This window comes from Podarcis filfolensis, assembly GCF_964270895.1.
Source record: "Podarcis filfolensis genome assembly, chromosome: 9".
Classification (NCBI taxonomy): domain Eukaryota; kingdom Metazoa; phylum Chordata; class Lepidosauria; order Squamata; family Lacertidae; genus Podarcis; species Podarcis filfolensis.
In genome coordinates this window covers 61,956,151-61,970,968 of record NC_139610.1, presented here as the reverse complement: position 1 = coordinate 61,970,968, position 14,818 = coordinate 61,956,151, and the positions used below count along the sequence as shown (strand labels likewise).

Here is a 14,818-nt window from a genome sequence, read left to right as displayed (position 1 = left end):
TGAAGGGGAAAATATCACAATTCTGAATGCTCCCTTGTGTGGAAAAAGCCACACACCCAACAAATAGGAAATCAGTGCAGTGGAGAACAAGCTGGGTTTGCCTGGTGACATATATATATATATATATATATATATGTGTGTGTGTGTGTGTGTGTGTGTGTGTATGTATATATATGTGTATATATATATGTGTGTATATATATATATATATATATATATATATATATATATATATATATATATATGTAATGGTTATAGGGGTTGCTCGTGCGTAAGTTGCCGCCACTCCTGGCTAGGTTACCGGGTTGAACCCTTTCTGTCTGGACAGCCCTTCACTTCGTGGCTGTTTCAGTCGCTAGCAGAATCCGTCAGTGGCCGTTTCTTGAACTTCTTCCAGCAAAGAAGTTCTTTGATGCCAAGTCTCCTCCTACTCTCCCTGCGTGGAAGTCTTCTGTGCAGGGAGGGTGTGGGCAGCGGAGCACTCGTGCTCTCTCCGCTGGTCTCCGGTGAAGAGTCCTGGAGCCTCCTCTCCGATTCCCCCATCTGCCCCCCTTCTCCACTGGTGTTACGCTGATTTCCTTCCCCAGCAGATGGGCTGCCTCTCTGCCTGCTGGGACCCTCTCCAGCATCCCTCTGGAGCCTTCCCTCCGCCTCTGGCTCCGATGGCAGTTCCCTGACAATATATATAGTGCTTTTCCCCCCAAAAAAAGTGTTTAGGGGTACTCTCATTTTGACGCAAGAAAATCACAGTTTTATAGTTCAAATCAGGAAAAATAAATACAGTAAATGGACAAAAGTGCAAAGTCACAAAATGTTAGGGGTATGCATACCCCTGCGTGCCCCTGGAAAAAAGCTTGAGTGCTCTCTCTCGCTATATATATAGGTGCCAGGGAAAAACATTCCTCTTCAACCAGGCCTTTGGCTGTTTAATATTCTACTGCCTTTTAAATGTGTCTGTGGGAAGGGGGGCTTATTGTTTTGCTGTTTTGCTTGTTTTCATCCTGTATATTATTCTGTGAGCCATCCTGAGATCTTACGATGAAGGGCAGCAGATAAATCTAATAAAGAAAGAAAGAAAGTAAAGAAAAAAACCCTTTGGTTGTTGTTTGGCCCTGACAAGAGCTACGAGTTTAGCCCACAGGAGTTTGCACCAAATGCCTCAAAAGGTCCTCAGCAGAAACCCGCCTCCACTAAAGCCTAGCAATCCTACTCTGACATCTGCTGGAAAACAGGGCACATTGCAGAAAAACAAGATCCCTTTAAATCAGAAAGTTGAGAATTATTCACACACCATCAAACTTAAGACTACTTGCTTAGTTCTTTAACTTGCATGCACAAAAATATAAGCATTACGGAGCATTTAAGATTAGATTTATTTAATAATTATGTGAAATTTGAACCTGAACCTACTTAGTATGTTGGTGCTCTTAGATCTCCACTTTCTTCCATTTTAATTTTCTTTCACTATTATTATTATTATTATTATTATTATTATTATTATTATTATTATTCCCCCTTTTCCTTCCAAGGAGCTTAAAGTGGTATACACAATTCTCCACCTCTCCATTTCATCTTTACAACAGCCCTGTGAGGTAGGTTAGGCTAAGAGATGGTGACTAGCCCAGCGTCAGCCAGTGAGCTTCATGGCTGAGTGGGGATTCGAACCCTGCTCTCCCAGGTCCTGGTCCAACACTCTAACAACGTTACAGCACACTGGCACCCTTAGATCTAACCATGACACCACACTGGCTTCAGGAAGTCTGCATTAGAGCATGACAGTCAGGGGGCTTTGAAAATCACCGCAGAGATCAAGACCCTGGCTTGGTGTGAAGACACATGAGGCAGCCCCCTTGCACACGATAAGCAAGTCTGGGTGTTGACAGTGTCTGTCCAGACTATCTTGAGTACCAGGATGGAAGAAAATCAGAATAGAACTGTTCCACGTAAAATGAAATAAAATATACACATGCATCTACACCACAGACTTGAGCTTTCAGATCAGCTATTATAGTCGTACCTTGGCTCCTGAATGCCTTGGGAGTCAAACGTTTCAGCTCCCGAATGATCGAAAACCAGAAGTGAGTGTTCTGATTTTTGAACGTTCTTTTCGAAGCTGAACGTCCGGCGGGGATTCCAATTGGCTGCAGGAGCTTCCTGCAGCCAATCAGAAGCTGAGCTTTGGAAGCGGAACGTTTTGGAAGTCGAACGGACTTCCGGAACGGATTCGTGCCAATACGTTCACACAAAACATGTACAGAGGTTATACAATGTCCCCTGTTTATTGAGCATTTCTCTTGAAATGTTCTCACAAAGTTATACAACAATACCAGATAGTGGCTGTTATTCCACACTTCCCGGGGTCAATTTCCCACCACTTTTTTTTATTTGACTTTTTGCAGCGACAAGATAATTGTTCAAGAAAGTGTGTGGTGATGACGGCCAAATCTTATGCAAACAGACAAACGGTGTCCCTGGGAGAGCCCTGAACTTAGTTTAGGAGTTTTCTTTTAAGGGGAAACGCAGTCCTAGGAGGGCGCCTGGGGTGTCTAATAGACACTTCCCAGAATCACCAAACTACAATTCCCAGCATTTTCTGGAAGTAGGTGGGGAGAGAGAGCCAATAGAAGTTACAGACCGAGATAAAATGCATTTACGCATTGAGAGTACAGACAACCCCTTAAAGCAAGAGCGAGGAACCTGCAACTTTCCAGAATTTGTGGGACTCCAAGTGCCACCTGGAAGCAGAAATCCCAACAGCAGGAGAGACAGGAAGCTGAGTTCTTGTTCTGATTTATTGCATGTAAGCTGCTCTGGGGGCCCTTTTGGCTGGAGAGTTGGTATATAAATAATAATTATAATAAGCCCCCACCAGTCCCAGTCAACATGGCCTATGGTCAGGGATGATGATGATGATGATAATAATAATTTTTATTTATACCCTGCCTTCCCAGCCAGAGCCAGGCTCAGGGTGGCTAACACCAATAAAATTTCAGTAAAAACGTAATAAGAAAAAAACAACCACAATTTAAAATATAGGTTAAAATGCAATTTAAAATGCAGCCTCATTTTAAAAGTCAAAACCATAAGGTGAGGGAAACATAAGGGTCAGACTGAGTCCAAACCAAAGGTCAGGTGGAACAGCTCTATCTTGCAGGCCCTGTGGAAAGATGTCAAGTCCCGCAGGGCCCTAGTCTCTTGTGACAGAGCGTTCCACTAAGTCGGGGCCAGTACTGAAAAGGCCCTGGCCCTAGTTGAGACCAACCTAACCACCTTGCGGCTTGGAACCTCCAAAATGTTGTCATCTGTGGACCTTAAGGTCCTCCGCGGGGCATACCAGGAGAGGCGGTCCCGTAGGTACATGGGTCCTAGGCCGCATAGAGATATGTAAGCTCTGCAACATCTGGTGGGCCACATATTTGCTACCTGTACCTTAAAGATGGGACTATCTATCTATATCTATCTATCTATCGAAGGACACGGGTGGTGCTGTGGGTTAAGCCTAGGACTTGCTGATCAGAAGGTCGGCAGTTTGAATCCCCACAATGGGGTGAGCTCCCGTTGCTCGGTCCCAGCTCCTGCCAACCTAGCAGTTTGAAAGCACGTCAAAGTGCAAGTAGATAAACAGGTACCACTCCAGCGGGAAGGTAAACGGCGTTTCCGTGTGCTGCTCTGGTTCGCCAGAAGCGGCTTAGTCATGCTGGCCACATGACCCGGAAGCTGTACGCCAGCTTCCTCAGCCAATAAAGCAAGATGAGCGTCGCAACGCCAGAGTCGGTCACGACTGGACCTAATGGTCAGGGGTCCCTTTACCTTTTTTTACCTTAAAGATAAACCTTTCTTTCCCCCTTTTCTCAACAAGGAGGGTTCCGCTAGCAGCTTACCATGCCAAGTCAGGTATTCAACAATCTCCCACACGACGGCCGGGACTCCGTTCTTGCTCAGTCCCTGCTGCTGAAGTTCATGCAGGCTTACGCCAAACACCTTCTGGCAGGCAGCTCCCCTCTGGCCACTCAGTGGGGCTGCCGCAATCTTCTTCATGTCTTCTTTCAGCCTGACAGCCGATTTGCTTTGCTTGAAAGAGCACAGAAAGAGGGAGCAGTCGGTCATCGTGACTATAGGGGGCTGCATGGTGGCTCTACGAAAGGAAAGCCGAGCATTCAAAGCCAGGCCTTTCGGGTTTTAAATTCTCAACATAAACAAACGAAACCCGGCGGAGAGGAATTCTTCCGAAAAGATCTGGGAGGGAAACATGCACACACAGGGAGAGACTGAAAAGGGAAAAAGAAAGTCAGAGGAGGAGGAGGAGCCTGGAATACGTAGCCGAGCAACAGAGTGGATAACTTGGAAGTCTCCAAGCTTCATTGCCAGAGCAACTGTGGGTGGAGTGGAAATGAGAGACACGCTCTGTGAATGGAAGCCGTTCTTCTCTGAAACATCAGGGTAAACATAGAGGTAAATAGCCGAATGGCCTGGCACCAGACACTGAGAAATGGATTTCTGCCACAGCAGAAAAGCAGCAGCACTGTTTACAAGCTAGATTTTTCCTAACACCCTTGCTGGTTCAGGCCAATAGCCCATCCAGTCCAGAATCATCTTCTCACATTGGCCAAACAGATGCCTATATATATATATATATATATATATATATATATATATATATATCCCGTATTTTCCGGAGTATAAGACGACTGAGCATATGAGACGACCGACGACCCCCCCCAACTTTTCCAGTTAAAATATAGAGTTTGGGATATACTCGCTGTATAAGACTACCCCTCTTCCAATGCACACCAAATAAAAATTAAAAAACCAATCTCCAGTCCGGCTCAGAAATCCGCTCCACTACCCAGGGGCCGGGGGCTTCTGGGGCCAATTTTCAAGCGTATTTCTGCTTCATCTAGAGAGCTCGGTGTCCTCTGATTTAATTTGCTGTTGTTTATTCTTTGGTGGGGAGTTGCTGCAGGAGCTGCTGCTGTAGCCGGCGTATAAGACGGCCCCCAACTTTTGAGTAGATTTCCCTGGGTTAAAAAGTAGTCTTATACGCCAGAAAATACAGTATCTATCTATCTATCTATCTATCTATCTATCTATCTATCATCATCATCATCTATCTCTCTCTCTCCTTGGGCTGGTTAGTCTATAAAATTTTATCTGTTTGTTTTCTGGAAGATGGAGCAAGCTTGTTTTCTCCTGCTCCGGAGGGCAGGACTCAAACCAATGGCTTCAAGTCACAAGAAAGGAGATTCCGACTAAACATTCAGAAAAACCTTCTGACAGCAAGAGCTGTTCGACAGTGGAACAGACTCCAACAAGAGGTGGCAGATTCTCCTTCCTTGGAGGTTTTTAAGGAGAGGCTGGATGGCCACCTGTCATGGATGCTTCAGTTGATATTCCTGCATCACAAGGGGGTTGGGCTAGATGACCCTTGGGGTCCCTTCCAACGATTCTGAGAGTCAAAGCTAAAATGTGGGTGTTTAACAGAAAAATGGCAGTGTGCGTTATTTTTAACGCTGCTGGCTGGCATGTATCAAAAACAGCTTCCTCCATCACTACCTGTTGCGATATATCCTCCATTCACACATCTCCCAAGGATGTCCCAGTGGTAACTCAATGAAGCGCTATATGGCATTCATTTTAAAACTGGGCTGCATAGCGCAAACGTTCCAGCAAACATTATGCCTGGTGAAAGGCCTCTTGCAGATCTTGGAGCCGTGCTATGAGGCCACCTGGTAATCGTATTCATCCTAGCATAAGGTTCTGCCACTTTTACTGCATTCCTTCTTAAAGGGCTTGCTGAGGAAAGGGGTTCTGCTTGGTGAGCTGTGTGGTCCTGCTCTAAACCACTATATAAACATAACTTTACCAGCTTTCTACTCCTGAAATGATTCGGGGGGGGGGGCAACTATTTAAGCCAGCCAAGATTCCCACTCCTAATAAAACTTGTTTTAAGAATGAAGCTGGCCATCCTGTTAATCACTTACCTTGGGAGTAAGCCCCACTGAACTCAAAAGCAGCTGGCTTCTGCACAGACTTACAGAGAACTACACTGCTAACCTGTCCTTTCAAACATGAAAAATGGGAAAGGTTCAAAAGGGAAACATGCAAGACTCAAGAGATGGAAAGGGCAGACAGTGCGTACTAACTCTTTTAATGTTATTTATTTATGTGCATTCAGAAAAAAGCAGAGAGGGGAGTGCATAGTCTTTTGCCTACCCAGCTGCTAAATCCACTAAATCTCTAGTGCCTACAAAACAGGCAAAATATATGCATGGAACAGCAAATCCTTCCCTCTGAAACATCCATCTTGAAATGTTAGTTAAGAAGAATAAAATACTGTACACATTATCAATCCTGCCTCACAGTGCTGCAGGAGCAAGTTGAATCTCGCTTGTCTCTTCATTGTTTAAAAAATGCCTTTAAATCTGCACATTTATCTGAGCGGCTCCAATTTTTAAACACAGCTTCAAACTTACCCATATTGGCGGCAAACATGCACGTACTTACTTAGGAGCAAAACCTTTTTTTGAGGGAAGACTGCAGGCATGATCACTAACAGAGAAGGCATAACACAACAGAAAGCCCTACTCTGGAAATAAAATGGGTTTGTTTATTTTACATACAAACCTGGCACTTATACGACAACTTTAATTGAAAAATAAACCAAGAGCTGCAAAGTGCTTAACTACAAGCTACTGAAACAATTTTGGGAAATAGTTATAAACAAAATAGAAGTTGTGGTGCAGAAATAATTTAAAAAACAACTACTGGAACTGCAGTTCTATACATTGGGTGGGCGGACCGGACTGAGGCCCAATGAATTCAGTGACATTTACTTTTGAGTCTATGCATAATTGTGCTGCTGATCAAACCCCCAGAATCTAAACAACATCAACCACCCCAAAGCCTCTTCATCAAAACAAAGGAGGCAAGCTACATCTCCTAGGTGGAATTGTTGTACAATTATTTTCGAATCACGTATATTACAAAATCAGAGAGGCAGAGAAGGGCTGACGTTGAGGCTGAGAAATAAGAGCAGAAACGGAATGAACTGAACGTAAGCTTAACACTGTAAGAACAAAATGCTTTTTATACATGTCTAAAACAATGTTTGGTTTTTCATCTCTTCTCTATATGCCCCCCCTCACACCCAATCCATGGCTCCGATGTTATTTATTCTGTTTTGCACCTATTAAAAAATACCCCCAAAATTACACACACACACAACCTGGAAGTCTCCCACATTGTAAGACAACAGATCTAGACACACTGACTGACTTTATTGTGCACTTTATTGCACCATTCAAGATGTTAGACTGCGCTCAATATTTCCCCCCGCCCCCTGTCGTGGGTGCGCGCAGTTGCGCACCCATTTGCAAGAGAGAGCCTCCCTCGTTTTCCCCGCGCAGCCCGCCGCCTCGTACTCACACAGATGGCTAATGCGCCTGCCCCCATTCTCTCCGGAGTGTCTGGAAGAAGTAATGAAGATAGGATGAAGGCATTAAGCAGACTGCTGGAGACTCAAGGCAAAGCCTCCCTCCCGAGACACGGAAAGCTTTCTTCCAACTTTGCCTTCTGCTGCGTCTCCGCGGGAGAAAACAAAAAAACAAAAACGTCCAGCAGCCCTCAAGCGTTTCCCCCAAAACTTTTCGAGCTATCCTTCCTGCTTTGCATGCACATGGCAGGAATCAAGACCCTGGAACTGAAATCTGAGCCAGCGACTCTTGTATTGGTAGACTCGGAAGGGTCATGTGACCCGGGACTTAAGAGTCGCCGACGTCTTGCTACTTCCAAGGATTTCGTGCAAGGAAGGAAGCTGGTCTGAAGGCGCCTCCCTGCAAAGCCACCCCACTCCCGGCTGCTTTCTTTGCAGGGCTCTGAGATATCCTGATTTCGGGCCACAAGATGCTGATTTTCTCTATCTCCACCACCTTTTGTTGTTGTGGTTGTAGTCGTTTAGTCTTGTCTGGCTCTTCGTGACCCCATGGACCAGAGCATGCCAGGCACTCCTGTCTTCCACTGCCTCCCGCAGTTTGGTCTAACTCATGTTGGTAGCTTCGAGAACACTGTCCAACCATCTCGTCCTCTGTCGTCCCCTTCTCCTTCTGCCCTCCATCTTTCCCAGCTTCAGGGTCTTTTCCAGGGAGTCTTCTCTTCTCATGAGGTGGCCAAAGTCTTGGAGCCTCAGCTTCAGAATCTGTCCTTCCAGTGAGCACTTAAGGGCTGATTTCCTTCAGAATTGATCGGTTTGATCTTCTTGCAGTCCATGGGACTCTCAAGAGTCCACCTTTTGGACTGATCCAATTCCTGTGTGAAGATTTCATTTTTTATGTCAACTCACCCAAGCCTATTCATTTTCTAAAGGGTGTAAGAAAAGCTCTATTGGATTTACCCGGGCCACACTTATCAGCGGTGCTGCTCCACGGTGCTTCTGCCTGGATATGTCTTCTTCAAAATACCGATTGCATGCCTTGGACTAGGACCAGGGGGACCAGGGTTCAAATCTCTACTCAGCCACAAAACTCATGGGACCACCTTGGGCCAGGCAATGTCTCTCAGCCTAACCCACTCCACTGGGTTCTTCTGGACAGGGGGCGGAATGAGGAACGGGAGAAGCACATTTGCTGCCTTGAGCTCCCTGAAGGAAAGGTGTGAAATAAATTTAAGAGTGAATAAAGTCCTGAACCCCCGGCAAACCTGGAGACAAGTCCCCACGGGCATATACAGTCACACAGAACTCCTGGAAAATCCAAGGCAAGGTCCATCAACGTGAGAAGTTAAGCAGAGGAACTCAGCTCTGCTTCACTTTTATACCTTGAATCTTGATTGCAGCATTTGGGCTTGATGAGGCATGTGACCCTCACCTGTCCTGAGCCTGAGGAATCGCACACCTCCTCCCAGAGTTAGCAAGCTTCACCTGGCCAGCTAGGGAGCTGGGCTGGGAGCCCTTGCCTGCCTCGGCCTCCTAGAGCAGGAACGTCCAACTTCCAAGAGGTTGTGATCTACTCCCACTAAAAGAAAAACTGGCAGTGATCTACCCATTGGATTGACCAGAGTTGTTGTTTTTCTTTGGGAGGGGGGAGGTTATCAGGGTACCATGATCAACCACGATCAACCAAGGACACTACGCAATTGACCAATAGATCACAATCAACCTGTCGGACATCCCTGTAGCCAAACAATTATAAATAGTTCAGTAGCCATCTTCAGTTATACATAACATAGCAGTTGTCATTATACAATTCCATTTACCATATCAATGGGTTTATGAAGCATTTCTGTATCCTTCTGCTGTGTTGAAGAGTTCCACGAAACAGTGGGTATACCCGGAATTACTGTTCACTATGTCTGTTTACTTCGGCAGCGTTCAACGTCACAAAACAAAGTTTTTTGGCTTGTTTTTACCAGATAAGAATCTGACCCATTGCTTCTTTCAGAGACTTGCATAGTCTACAAAGACTTTCAGAGACTTATAAGACTTATGTTTATTTGGTTCTATGTTTTCTAGAGAATCCATCAAGAGTGCATACCATATTTTTCGCCCTATAGGACGCACCGGCCCATAGGACGCACCTAGTTTTCAGGGGGGGAAATCAAGGGAAAAAATATTATCCCCCCCCCCCCGCAGCTCTGGGAGCAGCGGACAGGCTGCACACAGCCTGTGCGCTACTCCAATACCTTCTTCCTGCTTTTGCGGGAGGTGGCAGAATTCCCCCACCTCCCGCAAAAGCCCACTCCTGCGGGCTTTTCGACCAGGAGGGAGAAGGGACTGGAACGGCCAGTCAGTCCCTTCTCCCTCCCTGGGGAAAAGCCCCCAAGAGCGGTGCGCTCTTTAAAGGCTGCGCGGCTCCTACGGGCTTTTCTACAAGGTGGGGGAATTCCCCCACCTCCTAGAAAAGCCAGCAGAAGCAGCGCAGCCCCTTTAAAGAGCGCATGGCTTTTGCCTGCTTTTGCGGGAGGTGGGGGAATTCCCCCATCTCCCGAAAATCCCACAGGAGCAAGAAGGGACGGACTCCGCCAGTCAGTCCCTTCTCCCTCCTTGGGGAGAAGCCTGCTTTCCCTCACCTCCAGCCTCAAAGCCGGGTTGCCCCCCATCCTCTGGGGCTGGCGATGGGGGAAGCGCTGCTTTCCCCCACCGCCAGCCTCAAAGAGCAGACTCTCTCGGCTTCAGCGGAAGCAACGCGAAGCCTCCGGAGCGCAAGCTTCGGAGGCTTCGCTTTGCTATCGCTGAAGCCAAGGAGCCTGCATTCGCCCCATAAGACACACACACATTTCCCCTTCATTTTTGGAGGGGGAAAAGTGTGTTTTATAGGGCGAAAAATATGGTATTTTGTGACTTTCAGAGATTTATAAGATTTTGGATTATTTGGTTTTGCAGAGAGTGCATATTTCATATATTTCATACTGTCCATGTTCTGTATAGATTATATAAAGAGTTCATATTGACATCACATTGTTGTACTTGGTCACCGTGTTGCCTTACTGGACATCCCTGTAGAGCATACCTCACACTGCTCCCTATGCCTCAGAGCCCATCGTGTTTGTGGAGAGAGGGGCCCCTCTGGCTCTCTTCTGGTTCCTGTGCACTGACTACCATCCCCTTGCCACCCTCTGTCTCCCCATGAATATTTTCTATGCCCCCAACCTCTCCTTCTCCACCCACAGCTTGCCCCCTCACCAGGATCCTCTTCCTCCTCCTCTCCATTGTCCTGCCAGTTCATGACATAAATAAAATGTGTGTCGAAGCTTCTGTCTTTTGTGTGACTGGAATTGTTATGAATTATTCTTCATCCTCTTCATTTATCTACTGCTTATATGCCCAAATAGCTACTGAACTATTTATAACTATAAAACCAATATATAATTAAAATGTGCCGTAATTCCACTGGGCATTAAAATATACAATAAAGCAAGCAATTAAAAATATGATTCAGAACTGCTTTTTAACCAAATAAAGCTTATAACAGTCAAATAAAACTCAAACCCTAGTTCAGGGAAATGCTTGCTTTAACAGGTGTGCCTTCAGGAGCTGTCAGAATGCCAGTGTTGATAGGTCCTGTTACACTGGTGGAATTAGCCTCTGTGCAACAGTAAGAGTTACATCCCTTTGCTCCAACCACTTTTTTGCCTCTGGCCCTGCCCATCACTGGTATGTGGCCCTCACCCCAAAGTTGCTGAGGTACGGATGCAGCCTATTGGCTGGAAAAGGTTCCTCACTCCATTGCAGGGGGGAGGGTGATAATTGTATGAAGCCACCCTCTGCCTAATCCTCTCTAACGTACTTTCCCCTTAGTTTTCCACCCAGCGCCTTCATTTGCTCTTACACAAATGAAACCAGACTGCGTGTTTGCGTTGGGTCTGCCTAGCAGTTAAGAAGCAGCGCAGAAGCTGACACTTCAGTCTAGAAACAACAAAGAGGTTGTTTTTTTTAATGAAATATTTATTAGGGTTTTACAAAAAACAGAGATTTACAGAATAAAAAGAAAACAAAAAAGAAGGAAAAAAAAAGAAAAATACAGAAAATACAAAAATACATAGAAAAAAAGAAAATACAAAATACAAAAAAACAGATAGATAGGAAAAAAATTAAAAACAAATCCATTTTTTTGATATCTTTAAGCTCATTTGCTTGTTTCCTTGACCTCCTCACACCTCCCGTTTTTGTATTCCCGTTTACATAATCAATTCAGCAAATCCTTACCCTCTTTCATTTATCTTAACTCTATATCTTAACATATTATAGCTATATGTTTTCATCCATTATCAGTCCATTTTTGCATATTCTTATTGACCTTATTGCTAATGCCACTTGATTTCAATCCAGCATCATTTTAACATTCATTAATTTTACAATATTTCTGCAGATAGTCTTTAAATTTCTTCCAATCTTCTTCCACCGACTCTTCTCCCTGGTCTCGGATTCTGCCAGTCATTTCCACCAATTCCATATAGTCCATCACCTTCATCTGGCACTCTTCCAGGGTGGGTAAATCTTGTGTCTTCCAATACTTTGCAATAAGTATTCTTGCTGCTGTTGTTGCATACATAAAGAAAGTTCTATCCTTCTTTGGCACCAATTGGCCGACTATGCCCAGGAGAAAGGCCTCTGGTTTCTTCAAGAAGGTATATTTAAATATCTTTTTCATTTCATTATAGATCATCTCCCAGAAAGCCTTAATCCTTGGGCACGTCCACCAAAGGTGAAAGAATGTACCTTCAGTCTCTTTACATTTCCAGCATTTATTATCGGGCAAATGATATATTTTTGCAAGCTTGACTGGTGTCATGTACCACCTATATATCATTTTCATAATATTCTCTCTTAAGGCATTACATGCTGTAGATTTCATACCTGTGGTCCACAACTGTTCCCAGTCAGCAAACATAATGTTATGTCCAACATCTTGTGCCCATTTAATCATAGCAGATTTGACCGTTTCATCCTGCGTATTCCATTTCAACAGCAAGTTATACATTCTTGAAAGTATCTTAGTTTTGGGATCTAGCAGTTCTGTTTCCAATTTTGATTTTTCCACCTGGAAGCCAATTTTTTTGTCCAAATTATAAGCCTCTCTTATTTGATAATAGCGAAGCCAGTCTCGCACTTTATCTTTTAATTTCTCAAAACTCTGCAATTTCAATTTGTCTCCTTCTTGCTCCAAAATTTCCCAATATTTCGGCCACTTGGCCTCCATATTGAGCTTTTTCTGAGCCTTTGCTTCCATCGGTGACAACCACCTTGGGGTTTTATTTTCAAGTAAGTCTTTATATCTTATCCAGACATTAAACAATGCTTTCCTGACAATATGGTTTTTAAATGCTTTATGTGCTTTAACATTGTCGTACCACAAATATGCATGCCACCCAAAAACATTATTAAAACCTTCTAGATCCAAAATGTCTGTGTTCTCAAGAAGCAGCCATTCTTTCAACCAGCAGAATGCTGCTGATTCATAATAAAGTTTAAGGTCTGGCAGGGCAAATCCACCTCTTTCCTTTGCATCAGTTAGTATTTTAAATTTTATTCTGGGCTTCTTGCCCTGCCAGACAAATCTAGAAATGTCTCTCTGCCACTTCTTGAAACAGTCCATTTTGTCCAAAATTTGCAATGATTGAAACAAAAATAACATTCTTGGCAATACATTCATCTTTATAACAGCAATTCGACCCAACAAGGAAGGCTTCAAATTTGACCATATTTCTAAGTCCTTTTTCACTTCTAACCAACATTTCTCATAGTTGTCTTTAAATAAGTTTAAGTTCTTAGCGGTCATATTAACCCCCAGGTATTTTACTTTCTTGACCAGTGTTAAACCTGTCTCCTTCTGAAACCTCTCTTTCTCTATCGGTGTTAAATTTTTCTCAAGAACTTTAGTTTTTAACTTGTTCAACTTAAATCCTGCCACATGACCAAATTCTTGAATCAATTCTAATACTCTTTTAGTACTAGATTCTGGCTCCTCTAACGTCAATACTAAGTCATCTGCGAAGGCTTTCAGTTTGTATTGTTTGGCTCCGACCTGTATATCTTTAATCAGACGGTCCCTTCTAATCATATTTAGCAAAACCTCCAGGACCGAAATAAAGAGCAATGGGGAAATTGGGCAGCCTTGTCGTGTACCTTTCTCTATCTTGAATTCCTCTGTCACCACATTATTAACTATTAGTTTAGCCTTTTGTTCTGAGTAAGTTGCACTTATACCATTTTCAAATCCTTGACCAACCCCCATCCCCTGAAGATTTTTCATCATAAAACTCCAAGAAATATTATCAAAGGCTTTCTCCGCATCTACGAATATTAAGACTGCTTTAGTGTTGATATTCACTTGCAGTTTCTCCAAAATGTTAATTATATTTCTCGTGTTGTCAGACAAGTCTGCCATCTTTTGTAACTACCTGTCTCTGCGACTTATCCATATTTGTAGATACCACTCCATTCATATCTCCCATCATGATAATGTTGTAGTCCATATAGTCTAACAATGTCTCGTGCAACTTCTTAAAAAATTCAGATTTCCCCTCATTCGGTGCATATACTCCTACTATCAAAAAATTTTCTCCTTGTGTTTGAATTTCGATTGCCACAAATCTTCCTTGGTCATCTTTAAAAACAAATTTCGGTGATAGGCTCTCTTTTGCATAAATAACTACTCCTCTCTTTTTAACCTTGTCCGATGAAATAAACTCTTGGCCCAATCTTTTATTAATCAATACTTTCCTATGTAGCCTTATCACATGTGTTTCCTGTAAGCAAATCAAGTCCAGTTGTTCCTTTTTCAGTAAATGAAAGACTTTCTTCCTTTTCTCCGGGGAGTTAAAACCATGAATGTTCCAACTTAATAGTTGCAGAGACATGGTGTATTTATTTTGCTTTTCCTCCAACTGCTCCCAATAATTGCTCTTGTTCTGACGGTGGTATCACTTTCTCTAGCTTGTCCAATCCCAAAGATGGTGGTACTATGTCTAATATTCCTGGTTTTAAAACTCTTGGCTCTTCTTCTGCTTCTTTTTGCAGGTCTTCTTCGTGTTCTCTCAGAAATTTTTCTTTATCTTCCACTGATCTTATTTTAAACTTTTTCCCTTTAAAGGTAAAAGATAGGCCTTGGGGGAATTCCCACCTAAAAATGGTTCTGTTTCCTCTCAGCAGGGCCACCAAGTCTCCGTAGTTAGACCTAAGGTCCAAAAGATGTTTCAGAATGTCCTTAAATATCTCCACTCTTGATTCGTTTATTTCCAAGGTCTTCTGGAAGTGCAGACTCAATATTTTGTCTCTCTCCTCTTTTGAGCGGAGGGTAATCAAACAGTCTCTCACCCTGTTCTT

At 43.7% G+C, this 14,818-nt stretch overlaps 1 protein-coding gene across 2 annotated transcripts in view; it reads right to left on the bottom strand.

The window, feature by feature from the left end:
• The window catches only part of FAM13A (family with sequence similarity 13 member A), a 134,757-nt gene extending 127,064 nt beyond the window's left edge, over positions 1-7,693 (bottom strand). The window contains exons 1-2 of one of the 2 annotated variants that reach the window (XM_083571108.1): positions 7,426-7,693; positions 3,882-4,071 (exon numbers count right to left, since the gene is read on the bottom strand). In XM_083571108.1, the coding sequence (XP_083427234.1) occupies positions 3,882-4,071; positions 7,426-7,452 (217 nt within the window). In that variant the 5' untranslated portion in view covers positions 7,453-7,693. Of the gene's footprint in view, positions 1-3,881; positions 4,503-7,425 lie in introns of those variants that run through there. The other variant, XM_083571107.1, reaches the window with a different exon arrangement.
• Positions 7,694-14,818: the final 7,125 nt, after the last annotated feature.